The sequence below is a fragment of the Phalacrocorax aristotelis genome, chromosome 10, assembly GCF_949628215.1.
Source record: "Phalacrocorax aristotelis chromosome 10, bGulAri2.1, whole genome shotgun sequence".
NCBI classification, from domain to species: domain Eukaryota; kingdom Metazoa; phylum Chordata; class Aves; order Suliformes; family Phalacrocoracidae; genus Phalacrocorax; species Phalacrocorax aristotelis.
Genome location: NC_134285.1, coordinates 17596372 through 17615090, shown reverse-complemented (window position 1 = coordinate 17615090; position 18719 = coordinate 17596372). Strand labels below are relative to the sequence as shown.

The 18719-nt window shown below is 38.7% G+C and overlaps 1 protein-coding gene across 16 annotated transcripts in view; it reads left to right on the top strand.

Moving 5' to 3' along the window:
• The window catches only part of MADD (MAP kinase activating death domain), a 74818-nt gene that overhangs the window by 35982 nt on the left and 20117 nt on the right, over positions 1–18719 (top strand). For 6 of the 16 annotated variants that reach the window (XM_075105415.1, XM_075105413.1, XM_075105406.1 and 3 more), the window contains 9 exons: positions 102–252; positions 2686–2892; positions 10894–10991; positions 11337–11420; positions 12752–12910; positions 14541–14649; positions 15198–15260; positions 15643–15763; positions 16906–17011. In XM_075105415.1, the coding sequence (XP_074961516.1) occupies positions 102–252; positions 2686–2892; positions 10894–10991; positions 11337–11420; positions 12752–12910; positions 14541–14649; positions 15198–15260; positions 15643–15763; positions 16906–17011 (1098 nt within the window). Of the gene's footprint in view, positions 1–101; positions 253–2685; positions 2893–7802; positions 7857–10893; positions 10992–11336; positions 11421–12751; positions 12911–14540; positions 14650–15197; positions 15261–15642; positions 15764–16905; positions 17012–18719 lie in introns of all 16 variants that reach the window. The other 10 variants (XM_075105414.1, XM_075105412.1, XM_075105411.1 and 7 more) reach the window with 2 other exon arrangements.

The window sequence follows — 18719 nt, the reverse complement described above, 5'->3', positions numbered from 1 at the left end:
ATTGCCTCCTAAATGTTGATGTTACAGTAGTTTTGGAATTTATGTTCTTGAATTACTTTCTCGCTTCCAAAATAGCGACACTAATGGGATTTTCATTGCAGGAGATCAGCCGCAAGGTTTATAAAGGCATGCTGGACTTGCTGAAGTGCACTGTGTTGAGCCTGGAGCAGTCATACGCAAATGCTGGCCTGGGAGGCATGGCCAGTGTTTTTGGCCTGCTAGAGATAGCACATACGCACTATTACAACAAAGGTAGGAAAAATGTTTATGAGAATACAGTGAACCAAACAAGATCCTTATTGTGAAGGGAGCTGTTCTGCGTCTTCTGACATTTCAGGGGTTTTATGACACTTTTAAAACAGGTGAGAACTGTACCATCGTTACTGAAACCTTACAAACCTTGAAACCATTCTCCTGGACACATGTAACCAGACCAAAGCAAAATAATGGCCATACTGCGATTTGATTGAAAATTGAAACTATGCAGCAAGATACAAAACCTGGGACTTTTACAGATCAAGTGGAAATTCTGAGCGGGGACCTTCAACTAACACTGTCCCAACCACAGTCTTGGAAAGTTATTGCAGACAACCTGAATAGGGAGGGGGAGTTTTCTAATGTGGAACCATGTGAGACTTATATCTCACCAACCACTCTGCATTACCCAATGATTCCTATAATCACTAAGTACTCTTGGAGAGGAAAGTCTGAAAATACCTCTTTACTGTCCAGCTTTTTCTTAAAATCTGATTCTTAATGCAAAATAAGAAAATGCATGCGTAAGGAGAAAGAGCAAGAGGTGACAAAAACCTCTCTGCTTAATATCTGACTCAGCTGTAATCTCAGATGATGGAAAGCTATTTATTTTGTTATAGCAGAGGAGTAACATATACTAAACGCTTTATAGTTGGTGTTCTGGGTGGCTTACATCAGGGATTTTATAAGTTGGCTTAGAAGCCCTGTGGATTAAAGGTCTTAATTTCCAATTGTCATTAAAATGTTGTGGAAGGTAAGGAAGACTGTGCTATTGTAACAGTCCTGAATGTGGGGAACTGGCTGATCTTGGTAATTATAAGCTTTTTAGTCTGACGCTGATCCTGAGCAAAATTATAGAGTGGCTGTTGTAAAACTCAATGGTTATAGAGTGAAGTCTTGCTAATATAATGCCAGATACCATAATTTGATGGTAAGTAGAGTTTACCCAGTAAATTAATTGTGGTCACGATAGACAAAATTTGATATAAACTTTTAAAGCTTTGATACGTCTTTGAAGGACTTCTCCCATTATTGTATGACATCTAGATTTATAGTCAAATTTTAGCTGTTTAATGTTTTACCTGTTTTCCATGAGTTGATCTAGATATTTCTAGAAATGTTTTATAGAGATTAGTGCTTATCTTAATGTTATTTAACACATAATGGTGATCTAGTAATCCTAAAATTGTTCAGTTTGCATATGATGCATACTATTTGAACAGGACATGATGGGTATAGGTTGTTTGTCTAGAGGCAGCTGAATCTTAATGAAGCATGGTTGTGATTAATTTATTTTAATATGGGCAAACTAGGAGCTTGTGTTTAGGAACAAGGACAGTGGGCAATAATAGCAAGATTGGGAGCTATGTCCTAGGAAGCAGTGTTTCTGAAAATGGCAGCTGTGTGGGAAATTCCCACTGTTTACTGTGTCTGTAAAAATGGGAGAGGGGGACACTGTGTAAACCTGGGAATATAGATTTGGGATGCAGCTATTGTATTGTCTCTGGATATGTCACTGACAAGACCCACAGCACAGGTAGTGCTTCCTGTTCTGGTCATTGCATCTTGAAAAATTTAGGAGGTTTCTGAAAAGGCCTAGAAGGAATTGGGAAAACACTTCTACTCTGAAAGATGGAGGTGTTCAGTCTGCTGAATGTTAGGTGCTGATTGTTTTCAGTTATCTAAATGGAAAGGTGCTGCTGATAGCAGAATCTTCAATCTACTGGACAAAGGTATCACAAGGTCTAGTGGTACGTCACATTTATATATTAGGATAAGCAATTTTGACTATTAGCCTCATCAGCTATTGGAACAGTTTGTGCAGGATTGCAGGAGGTTCTTTATGGAAAACCTAATTTTAATTATTCTATTCTGAAAGTTTTGCTGTAATTCAAACTGCGAATTTGATACAGAGAAATAATCCTTTAGGGACATATGATTATAGGAAGTCTTGGAGAATGATGAAAGAGCTATAGCTGATAGGGTTTTTTGGGTTTTTTCCCTAAATGAAGTTTCATTGAGGGTTCCCTGTGAAATATGATTGTATTTTTCACTTTTTCACTGTGAGAGGAGCTTATGTGTATCCTAGAAGAGATATTCTTGGTAGGTTAGGCAGAGTTGTTCAATTTTGCACAACTGAGCAGAGGAGATGCTACAGTGACTGGATCAAAGAAGATGCCTAGGTTCCAAGTATACAGGAAGGAGATAATTTGAGTATCCCAAAACCAGCACTCTGGCTTTCTCATCTGCTGTTTCCACCACTGTGTCAGACTATCTGCAAGCCATGGTGACCTATGGGAACAAATATGGGACTGAGCTGTTTCAGTGCCAGGTTTGATGGTTTAGGTGAGACTGTCTCATCTTCCTTTTTCTGCTCTCATTTCCTTTTTCCTTATTTTTTTTAATGCTTTGGTTTTTTTTTCTTTAAAGAACCAGAAAAGAGAAAACGAAGTCCAACGGATGGATCTGTCACTCCAGTTGGCAAGGATCCTGCATCATCCCCAAGAGCGGATCCAAAACCTGTGACGCAGCTGCCAGTACCTCAGCTGATGCCAAAGGCACCGAGCCCTGCAGGCAAAGGGCCAAGGGAGTTTGACACAAGGAGTCTAAAGGAAGAAAATTTTATTGCTTCGATTGGTGTGTATTGAGGTGCATGTGAAGTGCGGGAGGGACTTCTGTTTTGGCTTTGTTCTATTTGCATTCTCCCCATTTTGACACACTACATTTTTCTGTAACATATTTCATTTACACTTTGGATCACAAGGAACAATCATATGTGTTGTCACTCTACTCTTGGATAAACTATCCAGGGCAGTTTTCTCCCAGAAGCTTTCTGATCTTAATTGTTTCTGAATTTCATTGCACTTCAGACAGCTTTATTTTTTGCTCTGTGATTGATGTTTCAAGCAACAGGAAATGGCAAAAGGGAAACAGGGCCATCAGGACTTTGGAAAGGGCAACTGGGGAAGGTACTACATCAAACAAAAGCTTTATAATCGTTGCTGACTACCTGTGGATAATCTAGATTGCATAGATTGCACTTCTGATAGAAGTGGGACCCAGGGTCTGCTTATTGTTAATAATAGAAGCTGCCAAAAAGATTTTGGTTGTAGTGTTACAGTTTCAGTAAGCAGGGCTGATGGATCTTCCTTCTATGCAATAGCAAATAGAATGCATGTCCTAAACAGCATCTGCTAGGCTGGCCACTGGAAATTTTCCCAGTTAAATTTCTTAGCTAGTGTAGCTTTTCCTTATGTCTGGGAAAAAGTTAGAGGTAGGCTTTAAACTGTTTTACCTAAAAAGGGCTTTACAGATTTTTTGTTTTGGGGGGAAGGAAAAAAATATTTTGGTTGCATCCAACCTGCTGTGGATTATAAACAAAAGAAAAGTACCATCAGCATATGAGAGAAATTCTTTGTCAATTCCAAAAATACGTCATGTTAAATTTTAGCCATTGCTTCTTATAGCCCTTTTAAAATAACTTTTTAATGGAATCATTGTATGAAAGATTAATCTCCTGAAAGCAGTGTGCTATTGTGTGGCTGCACGTGCAGTATGTGGTGTAAGACAAGGGAATATGTGTATTGGGCAGTTATGTGGCAGGAGTGCAGATATTCATTCTTACACCCACATAATAGCTGCAGGCTGAGTGGTGTCAAGTCCTTCTGAACTGATACTGAACCCCTCTGACTTGATTTGCTTTCTTGTTTCAAGAGGTAATCTATGGAGGCCGTTGCTCAGGAACTAGTCTTTTGTACACTCTTTGGAAATCTGTCGGGAGCTAAAAGAGATTCAGATTTCCAGCGTTTTGGTTTAGTGGTTTGGTTAGCTCTGGGTACTTGATTTCTTTTCTGTAGAAAAGAAAAAGGAAAGTATGCTTCTGACACAACTAAGAATAAAACAGACGCTAGGCCAGTGTTCTATTAAAGAATGAAGGGAGATCTTTTGATTGGATTGCTGAGGCTGCTCCTTTCCCTCAGGTGAAATTCAAGCCTCATAGAAATGGAAATCATAGAGATCAGACTGTCCATGCTTGTGAGGCATTATAAGAAGTGCGTTCCAAAAGAAGTGCTACTTAGTATGTTACGTTAACTACTGTTGCCAGAATCGTATCCTTAAACAATTCACAGTGGTCAAGGACAGGCAACAGGTAAATTCTTATTGTGGCTCTGATGCTTTAATGATTTCCACTTGTCTTCTATCGAGCTAAGTTACAAGAAGGATATGGTTTCACCAAAACTGATCAAAGTTCGAAAGACACTGTTGTTTTTTCTGAAGTCTTTTTTTCGAAGTGGTTTTGTCTGTCATCAAGAACCATGAGCTAGTATGCAAGTTAGTCTTCAAGAAATTGCTTTAAAAGCATCGTAGTGTCTGTGTTCATCTGACCCTTGAGATCTAGAAGTAAAGGGAATTCCTCTTGCATTGCAGAAAGATGATTTAAAGCTGCTTGGCTATTATAATTCCTTTATGGAAGCTTCATTATAAGACAATACTTTGGATATATAGAACCAGAATTAGTCATAACTAGGCTGAAATCTCTTCTGTAGAGAAATGCAGGCTTTCTTGTTCAAACTAATTTCTTCAGGGAAGAAGCATTTGGTAAACATTTACATGTTGCTGAAATAACCAAGTATTTGGAAGTTATTCCATTTAAGCATGAGAAAAAATGTTTTTGTGTGAAGATGATCTAACGCTGGAACAGGTTGCCTGGAAAGTCTGTGGATTCTCCATCTGTGGAGATAGTGAACACCTGACTGGACGTGGTCCTGTGGCAGCCTGCTCTAGTTGGCCCTGCTTTGAGCAGGGAGATTTGACTAGATGATCTCCAGAGGTCCCTTTAAACCTCAGCAGCACCTTAAATCTATGAAGTTTGGATGGTGATTACAGCCTCAGGTTGCAGATATGTAAATAAAACTCTCAATGAATCTGTTGGTATTGTATGGACAAAATACAAATTGGGCTGTTAACCTTTTGAACTAGTTACAAGAGAAAATACTAGAACGAAAAGTGAATCATCAGCATGATGGAGTAAAATCATGTATGGCACTGTTTGCGATAGCCGTACATGAAGTGTGGCGATTAAACTTCATCTCTGAGATGCAGAGGTATGGTAGCTGAATGTGTGCGGTTTTCTTGTACTACAGAAACAATGGCCAGGAGGCTCAGAATTTTTCAAAGTTCGGGGTGGGTGTGTTCCTGCTTGACCTTTTCTTCATCACTTTTTGGAAAGATTATTGTTTCTCTGAAGTATGTAAGATGCCTCCTTGTAACAGGGAAGGCCATTGGTATTCAAAACTCTTATTTCTGAGGTGGAGAGTGATGGATTTTTATCAGTTGAGGATTGGTCTTTGCTGTGCTTTAGTACCTAATTGCTTAGCTAGGAAATTTATTGTAAAGGTGATGCTTCTGATACTTTGTTTCCTAAAAGATCACCAATTGTTTGTTACTTCTGGGGTTCTTGTCTTCCAGGGTCATCATCTGTAGTGTTGGCCTTTTTATTAGGACACTGGTGGCTTTGAAGTTGATAGTTAATAGTTTTCCCCTTTACGTTAGTGGTTAGTTTGGTTTTACTGCGTACTTGCAGTAACTGTTAATAAAAATGTCGGTACTTACTGAGGCTTCCATTATTACCTTTTAAATAATTGTTTAATGCTGGCAGATGACTCTGACATTTTTTTGAAGCAGAAAAGATTATGCTACCTACATTGTTAGCATCAAATCATTTCTGGACCTGCTGTCCTGTTTAGTTTGGGCTCATGTAATAAAGTCACAGGTGTAGTATTTTATGCCCGTTAAGTTTATTGGAGGTTTTCCTTTTCTTCTTTGTCAAAGTAGTTGAGAGTAAAATCTAGTCTGTTTTTAATGTGCTATTGTACTTTACCCTGAATTAACAGGCAAGTCAGCTAAAAGTACTTTAACAGCAGGTATTGTAGCTTTCAGCCTGGTGGTTTTTAAAGTAAAGCCATAGAGACTGAGCACTTAAGAGGTCAGATGTTTTCAAAGCCCTTTAACAAACAAATTCAGTACCTCTTAAAGAGACTGTTACTTGTGTCAGTGAGTGCTCAGCTAGATAAGCCTATAGGATGCTGTTTGGATCCATAAGCACTTCTATCCTGTCCATCTGTGTACTTACGAAAGTTGAAGGAACATCCATCAATCATGAAGCAGATATAGAAATCAGTTGGCTAGCAGCTGTCTTTCTAGCTTTTTCTCCCTGGCTACATTTGCCTTGCTCCTGATATGCTTAACAATAATACTTTGGAGCCTTCCTCCACAATTGTAACACTAGCCTTTTTAATTTTTTTTCCAGTAGACATTTTGCTAAATAGAACCTTTTCAGAGCCTGTCTTGCCCTAAATTCTGCCGTTTGCAGGGTGGGATGGGTTTCTGACACACTTCAAGTGGCCTTTTTTGGTTGCTCAGCAAATTTCCTTGAAGAGCAATGGAAGAATATTGTACTGCTTTTTCCTTCCCTTTGCTGCTTTTCTAAGAGTATCTTCCTCTGTAACATTCCCAGCTTTAACCATGCTAGTGAGAGAGGACAGTGCCAGCATTCAGAGTCAGTCGAGCTTGTCAGCTTGCATTGTTTCCTTGGGCCAACAGGCCAGCACCTGGAATGATCTGATGTTTCTCAGCAGAAAAGATGGCTGCATTTCAGAGGGTTGAGGAATGTGAGTTACAGAAAAGTGCAAATGCATCATCACTATTTTGTCTCAGGGCTAAGCCTCAAGTGAAAAGAGTGCTCTCAGACTTCAGACTTTCCTTTTCTCTGCATTGTATCCTCTTATGGAACTCCTTGACTTGGGATGCTGTGGAAGTTGGCATTAAGCACGACTGATATCTTGCTCCTTCTTCTTCTTCTTCTTCTTCTTCTTCTTCTTCTTCCCTATTTTGCATTCTTTATACCCTGATAGGAAGAAGTGGATGCAGAGAAGTTCAGTTTTTTGCATGTAGGACTGGTTGATAGTCAGAGCCAATAATTTAAGAATGCTGCCAGGTCAAAGATAATTTGCTGTACTTGTAAACTTTGTGATAATTTTTAAGATATAATATTGGTTAAATATTGTGTTAACCTACAGTTTTAATTTTCTTGGAATTGCTGCTGCTTGTTTTTATGCCTTTTCCTTTCAATGATTTAAACTAGAGACATTAAAATATTTAATTAGCTTCTGTGATGCCTATGTTTTGGAAGAATAAATATCTGACAATCTTAAAGGCCTTTCTCATGAAAGGTGATTAATTGCATTATATGTGTTCATAATAGCTGCTTTTTCTTAGTTGGTTCACTTTATGAAGTCATCTCTAATTTTTGAATTCTGTAAATGAGATGATGCAGTGCTCGATTCCTAACATTGATTTCTTGTAAAATGGTGTTAATTAACCCTTCACTCAGTAGTTGTAAATTTCTGCTGCCTTTTTTTTTTTTGAGATGAAGGGGTGGGTTTTTTGTTTCAATTTTTTTTCTCCCCTCCCCCCAACATTTTCACCTGTCTGATCAGCTGCTGACTCTTTCTCTTTCTCTCCTGCTTTCAATGCGTCTTGGGTAGAATTGTGGAACAAGCACCAGGAAGTGAAAAAGCAAAAATCTTTGGAAAAAACGAGTAAGGAAATAAAAAAAAAAAAACAACCCACACATAGAAACTGACTCCTCTAGCCTCCCCATAACTGCCAACTCCCCAGGTGCAGGGTGAGCTTGCATCTATGGCAACAGTTTTTATGCCTGCACGAGCAAAGGTCTATCAAGAAAGCCTGCATTATAGAGGACACCAAACAGATCAGTCTGCCTTGGGGAAATTGTATTCTAATGTATCTTTTTTTTTTTTTCTTTTTTCCTCCCCTGAATGTTGCCTTCTTCAAAGAAGAAGCAGATATTCTGCATCCTCACTGTATCAGCTATATATGGAAGGATTTTAAGATATTCCATTTCCTTTCTTAAAAGTTAAAGACCAGTTTTGCTTAACAAATCTTTGACATGAATATATTGATTGATTGAATGTTACTGAAATGAAGAATTATGTGGGATGGCAAATTTGTTACCTGGCATCAACCATCAACAGTTTATGACCACACTTGGTCTGCAACAACAAATACTTTTGAGGGGGAGAGAGAAGGTGTATGTGAAGAATTGTATTTAGTGATGGCTGTTAGAGAGTAGCCTCATAATAAGGAGTCAACCTGATTTTGTATTTTATATCTCATGTTAAAGGAGTGAAACAGTCTGAGACTGTTGCAGAGTCTAAATAGTAGTCCAAATCTATACAAATCTTAACATCTATTGAAATATAATATTGAATACAATATTGAATACAATATTGAATATATATAATCTGCAGGTATAATACAAAGTTTTGCTCTTTGGTTATGGCTGTTGTAAATAAGGACACATGTCGTAAGGACAATAGCTAGTTTATAATAACCATGATGTGGTAGATGTTTTACTAACCATAAGTGTAGTTTCTGCTTTGCAGAGCTGATGTCCCTTTTACAGACTGAAGGTTGGGGAGGACTAATATATAAGATCAATGGGTGAAAATTACTGACATTCTGACTAGGCCTCGATTTGCTACATTAGTTTTAGGGTCCTCAGTTAAGAGCTAGAGAGCACCTGGAGTTTAGTTCAGAGGGAATGGGGTACTGCTGCAGTACAGCTTACAATGTTTAAGATCTGAATAGCTTTCTGCTGAGCTAGGAGTGTGTGTGAGAGAGACACATAGCACACGCACACACCTGCGCTCCCAGACTGGGCCTTTCAGGGAGGTGCCTACACTGGGAGGGATAAATTATGGTTTTAGTGATTTATGTGTATTAGACATACAATCTTCCATAAAGAAGTGAAGGGGAAGTTTGCAAGTACCTGTAAATTGATAGTAACAACAATGTGATTGTGGGTTTTGTGCTCCTTAAACTCATTTGACAGCTGTGGGCAATACTAGTAACTACCTGGACTGCTTCAGCCAGTTTTACTTGCTTTAGAAGTCAATTCAGATATATTTCTGGTAATTTATGTGTTGATTGGGACAGGGAACAGTTAAATTGCTTAAAAGACACAAATGAAGTTTAATATTCTTGCCTTAGTAATGAGATATAAAACTTTTTGCTGCATCATTATTCAGAACTAGAGACGGTGGCCATTTGAATGAGCAGAAATAGACCTCTAGAAGTGAGCAGTGTGTATTTCAGTGGAAAATAAGATTCCACATTCTTAGAAATAATGTTTTTAGTTATTTTTTGTAAAATTGTTTTAACTTTCTCTTTGATAGAATCTTCAGTGATTTGATTTCCGGTAACTAAGGCATATGGATTTAGAGGCAGAATACTTTAACAAATGAAGAACGCTTTCTGTAAAACACTTCACATGGAGAATTGTTGGTTGCATAGTAAGCTAGTATGGTCTGCACAGCCCGCTTATGGCTTTGCTATTCATGAGTTTACATACCATCTCAAACTCACTCCCACAAATCTTTGTATATTATCCTTCTCTCTCTCTCTCTTCCCTTCCCTTTATCTTTCCTTTTCGCTGTCTTACCCTCTCTAATATTACATATAATACAAACATGTTCATAATTCCCAGGTGGTTGTGATCAGTGGTTATAAGAGATAGTGGCATTGTTTGCTTAGAGATACTGGATATAGCAATGAGTATATAACACAAATATGCCAGCTGCTGATCACGTGTTCCTGTTACTGAATAGTTGGCAGATATGGATATGGCAGAAGTGTTGCATTCAGTCTCTTCCCCTTTCTGAGAGTAGTGTCATTCTGTGTACGGTCGATAACACATTCTTTTCTTGCGTCGTTATTTACCTCGTTCAGTGCTTATCCAAATTTCTTTTCAGGCGCTACCTCTCCTTCATTCTCTTTTCCTTCTGCCATCCCATCAGAGGACAATAGATGATATGACTCTAGAACTCCACGGGATACTGAACATAAAGTTTTTTATATTTTTTTTTTTTTAATCGCCGGGTTACTGAATGCATGACTTAAAGCTTGCTAATTCCCTCTGTCACTACTGACCTATGTGATTGTCAACTCTGGAGAGCCATTTGTTAATGCAGTTGGGGAATGTTATGAAGTACAGCATCATATAAGCTTCTTCCTTGAAATTCTTACTGGTGTAACACCAATTGCTGCTCTTTATGTTATTGTTGTGTTGCCTGATTTTTGCCTGGATAGTTGCTGTGGGCAACCTAACAAACTCAGTCCAAGACTTTGAGCAAATTAGCTGTTCAAAAAAGGATTCTCACTTCAAGTAAATAGGTGTCCTTTATTTTACCAAGAATAAGGAAGTGGCTTCCTAGAGTTGAATGGCAACTGCTCTGCATGTGTTATTGTAACTGGAAGCTACCAGACCTTTGTCTGTCCTCTTTTCTCTCTTGAATGGCTAACAAAGGTACTGTTTAGTGATAGTCACTCTGGGACTATGCCTATGGAGTATTTGGAATTCCAACTAATGTTTGAAGAATGGCAGATGTGTTCTGCTGGCCTTGTTGTTTACAGTACCAGGGAACAGAAAAAACTCAAAGGAATGAGAAAGCAAATTTGTTTTCTTGGTACTGTTCCTGCTTTCTGTCTGTCCTCTGCTTTCTGCCATACTGTTTTTTCTTGGTGCAGTAACGATTTACTTTTTATTTTGTTCAGGGCCAGAAGGTGTGAAACACTTTGATTTGGGAGAAACAGATGAGAAAAAATCCCAAATCAGTGCAGACAGTGGCCTCAGTTTGGCCTCAGGTTCTCAGGTCAGTGGCTCCTATGCTTGCTTTATTTATGTGATAAGAGAGAGGATTCTTCTATTCACTACTTAATTATGGGAAGAATTCTAGGGTTTGAGCATTCTTGAAAGGCTCGTTCAGTAAAATTTCTTCCCCCCCTTCCCGTAGCAGACTGATCTTTGCGAACTCCTCCACTGTACTACCCCGTGATCTTTTTGACATGCAGGCAGTAGTTGCTATTTGGCTGGCTAAATAAACCAAGGAAGCGTAAGGTGTGTGATTCAAGATCTCAAAGGAATGGGAAGTGATGTTCTCTCTTTACAATAAGAACTAATGTGACTTTTCTTTGTCCTTTATATGTTTTTATTACAGAAGAGTGATTTTGACTCAGTTCCCAGTGGAGGACCAGCAGTTATGGTCCGAAGTACAAGCCAGGATTCTGAAGTTAGCACAGTGGTAGGATATGCCCAAAGTGAAATCTTGATGTGATTCACTGCTTTTTAAAGTGGGAGAGGGCATTTTGTGCCTACGTTTTGCGTGGTATGGCTGCATACTGTCACACATGCGTAATTTATGTCTGAGTTCTCTCTCCAGAGCCTCTGAGTGGGTAGCAAGTGTGTCTGACAGAACACGTGCAGTGCTTTATTAGCAGATTGCATCCTTCATGTATGGTGCTCATTGCTTTAACATATTCCTACATATTGATGTATTTATGGAACTGGTAGATTGCAATAATTTTATAAATATGCTTTAGTTCTATATAAGCCACTTATAAAGAAGTTTAAAAATGAACCTGAGAGCAAAAAAGGCAGATCATCTGATGCATTAAAAACAAGAACAAAGTTTCTGATATATTACCTTAAAGCACATGAATTGTATTAAAATACACCTGCTTACTTTCTGATCAATTATAGGACCTAGAGAGAAAAGGTAGTAGGAATGCATTCAGTAAAAAAAGATTGAGCCTTCTTCCTACCACATGTTATCTGGTATGGCATATTCCAGGGACAAAACCCAAGGAACTTTTCTTTTTTGTTGTTGGTTTTTCTTCTCTCTAAACTGCTGTATACCTGTGAATATCTGGCTTTCCACAATCTTTTCCCAGCCTGTAACAGGAATGACAACTCTGACTGTCTTTCTCTAATGGACCCAGAAACTGTATTCTATGGGACACTGCCCCAGATAGAAGACGTGGTTGATATGCAACTATGTCCTCCTCAAAGCTCAAGAAAGGTCTATCCCGACAAGTAGGAAACCAAGCAAAGGCAGCAGTAGGCCTGCATGGATAAGCAAAGAGCTCCTACCTGAATGCAGACATAAAAAGGAAGTATACAAGAAGTGGAAGCTGCAGGGGCAGTGACCCATGAGGAGTATGGATTTGCTGTCTCATCTTGCAGGGATAGGGTTAGGAAAGCCAATATGGTCCTGCAGTTTGAATCTTGGCAAAGAATGTGAATGGAAACAGGAAAAGATTCTACAGGTACATAAGCAGCAAGAGAAAGGCCTAGGGGAAATGTGGGCCTGCTGCTGAATGGGGCAGGGGAACTGGTGACAGATGAAAAAGACTGAGGTACTTGGGGGCATTCTTTGCCTCAGTCTTTACCAGTAAAACTGGCCTTCAGGAATCCCAGGCCCCTGAGACCAGAGGAAAAATCTGGTACAAGAAAGATAATGTGGCCTTCAGTAGTACTGCTTCTTATTTTGTGCCTTAGGAAGAAGCATTTTACAACTTTTCTCTCCACAGTGTCTTTGTCTGTTGCAGGTAACTGCTTTATTTTTCTCCACAGGTTAGCAACAGTTCTGGAGAGACATTAGGAGCAGACAGTGACTTGAGTAGCAATGCTGGTGATGGCCCGAGCGTGGAAAATGGTGGCAATTTGACAGGATCCAGAGGCACTGTGTCAGACAGTGAAATTGAGACAAACTCTGCTACTAGCTCTATTTTTGTAAGGGCACTGCAGACTTCCCTTTCAATGTGTGTGCTTGTGTGGAAGAGGATCTCTGATTCTGTTCTAAGGGTTAATCAGCAACGACTTACAATATTAAAATATTAAAGATGTAATTTTGTATGGATCCACATACTTCTTTTCATTCCCTGGGCTTTCCATGGCTCTTTGAGAATAGTAGATTCACATCTTGCACCATGTTACAGGGTCTAGAAATATTTAATTCTCCCTCATTCAATATTTCTCTCAACGAAATTGACATTTAATTGCCCTTCAGAGGCAAAAGAACGTTGATGGACATTGTTTGACCTTATCTAACTAAAAGGAACGGATTCCCCTGTTTCTGAGGAGCAGTTGTTTGATACAGGAAAGGGATGACCCATTGTAGATTTACCAGCTGTTCTGTTTCTTTTAAATATATTTTCCTAGTTGGAAGATCTGTATACAGTAAAATTCAAATGATCTGAGAGTACTTCTTGTTCATTTTTTGCTTTAAAGTCATTGATAATTGGGTATGACTTCTAATACACGTTTTACCAAGAAAATAATCACATACTCAATTGGCTAAATCAAGCTGTCAGCCAAATATGAAAACAACTTGCAATGCCTTAAGATTGGTCTCACTGTGTTCATTATTTTATAATCCTGATAAGCCCTGTAAAGTCTTTTACAATCTTATACTTCTAATTTTAAGTAACAAACAAAATCATTGTGCTTCATTGAAGGTTTCTTCTAAAAGCATGAAAATGAGGTAACCATGTCCACTTATTTAGCTGCAAGAGGGTGTCTTATCAGTTACTAAAATCAGACTTTTTTTTAAACAGTTCTGCATTTTTTCTGCTTGATTAATGAAACTAAATAGAATTTTAAGAACTCTTGCAACATATTTAGAACAAAGATGATGGGCGTATATGATGTATGATGGATGTCAAGTATCGCACTGTAGTTTACCTCGTGGTAGAGAACTAGATGGGCCAGCTTTATTATCACAGCTCCTGCTGGCTGATAGTCCCAGCACCCAGTTCTTCAGACCAGATGATACATAATAATTTGCTTAATGTCATACCTTTTATGAATGGTAAATGAAAGAAAAACCTGTAAAGTCTGAATGTGAGCTAGAGCTCCGGTAATCTTATTCAGCTTGTGAATATTCATTTTCTGCATAGTCCTGAGAAGGCTGCGTATTTCTTCCTCTTCCTCATGATCTGTACAATGACAGTGATTCTCACTGTTTAGGAAATAGCTGAATAAGATTTACTATCAGAATTTGGGCGAACTTACTGCATACACATGAAATATGGGGGTGGTACAGAAGAGGTTTAACTGTTCTTTAGTCTACAAGTCGCATTTTTTTCTTTTGTCTCAGTTTTCCTTCAGGGAAGCATTTTGCTTCCTCTGTGTTCTGATTTCTCTATCTGTCTTTGGTTTTCCTTTGTCTGACTCTGGACTTTTAAGTGTATTACCTTGCTGTTTGAACAGAGTAACTTATTTGTTTTGTGAACATCTGTGGGAGAAAAATCTATGAAGTATAGCTTGCAAACTGCTTCTGTTAAATACAACAGTGGACTGCAAGAAACAGCCCTGCAGGGTGCAGAGTTAAATTGCCTGACATCTCTTGCATTATTTTCAGGCGAAGTCTCACAGCCTGAAGCAGAGTGTGAAGGATAGCAAATGCAGTACTTCAGGGAGAGGTCCAGAGGATGGCAACCAACGTGTCTATCTCTATGAAGGCCTCTTGGGTAAACTATTTTTTCTTGTGGGAGGTGATCTGTTGGACTGAAGTGGAGTCACGTCTGGGGCAGACTGGAATTTTTGCATTCCCAGAGCGTATTTAACCATTTTAACCACTTACTGTTGTCCATACTGGTAGAATAGGAGGGTGTGTTAGGCCATTCAGGGTAAAAGATTTGCTGGGAGATTGAATAAGAGTAAGAGAAAGTTGGTGTGGGTGGTGTGGTTTGCATAAAACGTAGTTTGTCCAAGTCTCCTGCTGTTCTTTGATATGAATTCTTTCAACTGTTGGAAAAAGAGGAGAAGGAAATCACTTAGCTATGCATGGAGGGCTAAAATGTATGACTGATGTTGAAAAAAGATCCTTCAGCTGAAGTCATTGAACAGAGGACTACTGAACTCAGAATACTAATAGCCTTTGAGTGTATCCTTGAATTAGGAGTATATTGGCTTTTTGAAATGTATTTAATCTTGACTTGCTGTTAATTAAAAGCTCTCTCTTCCTGTGCTTTTCATTCTTTCCATTTATCGTTCCTCCCTGCTTGGAATGGTGCAGGTAGGGATAAAGGATCTGTCTGGGACCAGTTAGAGGATGCTGCAATGGAAACCTTCTCTCTGAGTAATCATCTTATCTTTCTACTCCTCTGTGTGTTTGCCATGATCTGTGTTTGTGTGAGATATTCCTGTCTCTTTGGGGCAGTGTTAACGGTGTATGGAAGAAGATGTACTCCTTAAAGAATAGAGATTAGAGGTACTTGTCTGTAAGGTTTTGAAAAGATTATGCTATGAATTAGAATGAGAGGTACATCTTGTCTTCTCTTTTACACCTTTCTTCTGTTGTGATATTGCTTGCTTTTAAAAGTAACTTTTTTTTTTTTAAATATGGGTTAATTGTGTGTTGGCTTAGGGTGTTTTCAAGGAGTAGGAAGGAACAGGAATTAATCTTAGTGTTCGACTGGAGTTAACGGAATAAATGCTCAATTTCTGTATACATTGCATAGGCAAAGAACGTTCAACTTTGTGGGACCAGATGCAATTCTGGGAAGATGCTTTTTTGGATGCCGTGATGTTAGAGAGAGAAGGAATGGGGATGGACCAGGGACCTCAGGAGATGATTGACAGGTAAGGTTTTTTAGTAGACCCCCTTCCTCCTCATTGTTTCACCTAGGGCTGAAATAGGAAAATAATTGTTTTAATTCTGCTGAACATGCTATTGTCACTTTGTAAACCTTGTTGCAATACATGACTGTTCCTTTTGTCTCTGTGCTGGCCAGTAACTCCTGCTACTGAAATATTGTCTTCAGTTGTCACACATGTTTTTTTAACTCTTTGGCAGAGGTGATATTTCTAGAGAAATGGGTAATGTAAGCATAATCACTGGATGAATAGATGGAATAGACTAGATCAGTAATAAAGATTTCTTTGGAAAGATAACTACATTCTGGAATAAAGGAAGATATCAGTGTGTTGGCATAAAGTGAAAGAACTAAATGCTTTCAGAAACTGCATTTTGAGCCTTCTCAAAATGCAGAGTCACTTACAAATGCGTTTACTTTACAGTTTGTAGTTAAAAGAAACAAACAAAAAACCCAAGGGAATCACTCTCTAGAAATACCTGCATGGTTGGTTAAAGCTAGACTTGCTTCTAAGATGTCAGCCTTCACTACCTGCTTGCTCTTTTTTTTTTTTCCCTCATCTCTGTTAATATCTGATCATCCTCTGCACTGTCTACCACCTGCGGCTGTACCACCTACACCCATGCTATCATGTTAACATGGGATCTGGCAAAAATAAGCGTAAGAACTAGTTTGTGGGGTGCTAGTTTGAAAGCAGTTTCTTTTTCCATAAGCTACCTACCCCACTGGAAAAAGACAGTGCTTGTGTGCTTCCTTTATCAGTTTGTTTCAGCCTTGCAGCTACATTTAAGCTCTAAAGGTGGGTAGCTCTTGTACTGCGTTATATGTTCGTCTTCTGGCAGTTGTCATGGAGCTGTGACTGCAGAAAAGAGGAAATGGATAAGCCCATAAGTAGCTTACTGAGACCTTTTTGACTGAGCAGATGGTATTTACTTCAACTAGTTAATAAGTGATGGAAATGTTTAATTAGTGATCAGTGTTTCACTGGAAAATGCCCATTTGGCTTAGTGTTCTTGGAGATTTTAGGTGCCATACACTTCACAAATAGTCATATGTCCTCTGCAAGTGCTTTAGTGAATTGGATGAAGAATGCCTGTGAGTCTGCTTCAGATCTAGCTCTTCTTGCAGGTATCTTTCCCTGGGAGAACATGATCGAAAACGTTTGGAGGATGATGAGGACCGCTTGTTGGCTACCCTGCTGCACAATATGATTGCTTACATGCTTATGATAAAGGTGACTTTTTTCTTTTCCTTTTTAATGGATCGCTGCTTAGATTTAAGCAGTATATTTTGTTGGTGTTGTCTTGAAACCATGTGTATCTGTTCACAGAGCTCAGAACAGCAAAGTGTAAAAGAATGTTATAAAACATCTAATTTTAATGAAAAAAATGCTTCAGTACTTGGAGATTCTTTGAGATATATTGTCTGAGTTTACGCTGTCCTATGCATATACATTGCCATTTAAAATAGAAATCTAGTATTTCTACTAGTAACTTAAGATGAAATTCTTATTTTTAAGAGTATGAGTTATAAGTTAAGTAGAGAGCATCTTCACAATCTGCCCACGTTTGGAATTTGCAGCTGTGATGAAATCAGATTAGAATATGTGTATCAATAACTTAACAAGAAATTTGCTGTTATTAGTAAGCAACCCTTTTTATCTCATTCAGTAGGCTGTCTATATGCACCATAATCCTGTAGGTGATTACTAGCAATATCTTTCTTTTAGTCTGATTAATTTCTTAGTTGTCCAAATCCTCCCTCAAAGTCACTGGAAAATCAATTTTCTAATATTTTTGTCATGTTTAGCATTGGCTTAGGTGCATGGCTTCACCTGTAACAGAGTTGATGCACTGTGCTGTTTGGTGCAACAGCGTGCCAGTAAGAATAGCTGTACACAGGTGATAGTTTGATAACTTTCACTGTTTAAATGAGGAGGTGAGGCATCATTCCATAGGTAAAGAATGTCTGTTACCCAACCAGTGGAAGAAGTTATTGTCTGTAATTATTTTTTTTGGTGGGTGGGAGGAAGGAGTGGTGAGAGAGAAGGAAGGTATTGATTTTACCTGACATAAAAGGAATGTGGAGGCAACTTTTAAGATGGGATTTGAGTATATTTGGAATGAGTTTTTTTCAGAAGACGACTGGGATTTGGTCATTAGGGTGTGCATTGCTGCAGTACTTAACATAGAAGTAATAACAACCAGTGCAGATACTTTCATCACAGGAAGCAGAAGAGGAGAGCAGATAATATTGGTTTCAAAAGGCTACCTCATGGCAGATGTTGACAGAGTTAGTCCCAGAGGGGAAGAGTGTCTTTTGGTGCGGTGAAAATAATCGGATCCCCAACAAAACAGTTTCCTGGGGAAAGGGATAAGGAGGCAAACAGGATATTTGAAATTGATATCACTCTGGGCCTATGGGTTATAGGTGAAAAGGGAATACAGCGGATCTGAGACTCGTGACAAAAATATTGTTTAAGGTGCATCGTCAGAGGTACTCAAGACTGAGGATGGGATGAAGAACTGGGCAAAAGAGGGGTTGTGGGGTGTTGTGTGTTTTTTTTGTTGTTATTGTTGTGGTTACTTTTCCCCCCCGATTATCAGTTTTGGGATAACAGGTGGTGGATCTAGAATTTGGTATATATTATTTGTATATAGGATTTTTTCAAGCAGTTAGAGTGAAAGCTTTCAGAGACTAAAGACTATACCAAAGTATCTCATCTTAGGGCAGCTTCTAGTAGAAACTGTGAAGTTGGAAGGCCTTCTGTTACTAGAGGAGTGGGTTCTTCTTAGCCGTCAAGGGAACCATTACACTCCAAACCCACCACCTTGATGTTTGAGTTTATTTTCCTGTTTTGAGATAGCAGAGTCTAACAGTTTTTACCTAAAAAATTTTTTTGAAAAATACAGTGCTTGCATTCAAGTGAAAAGAATTCTTGC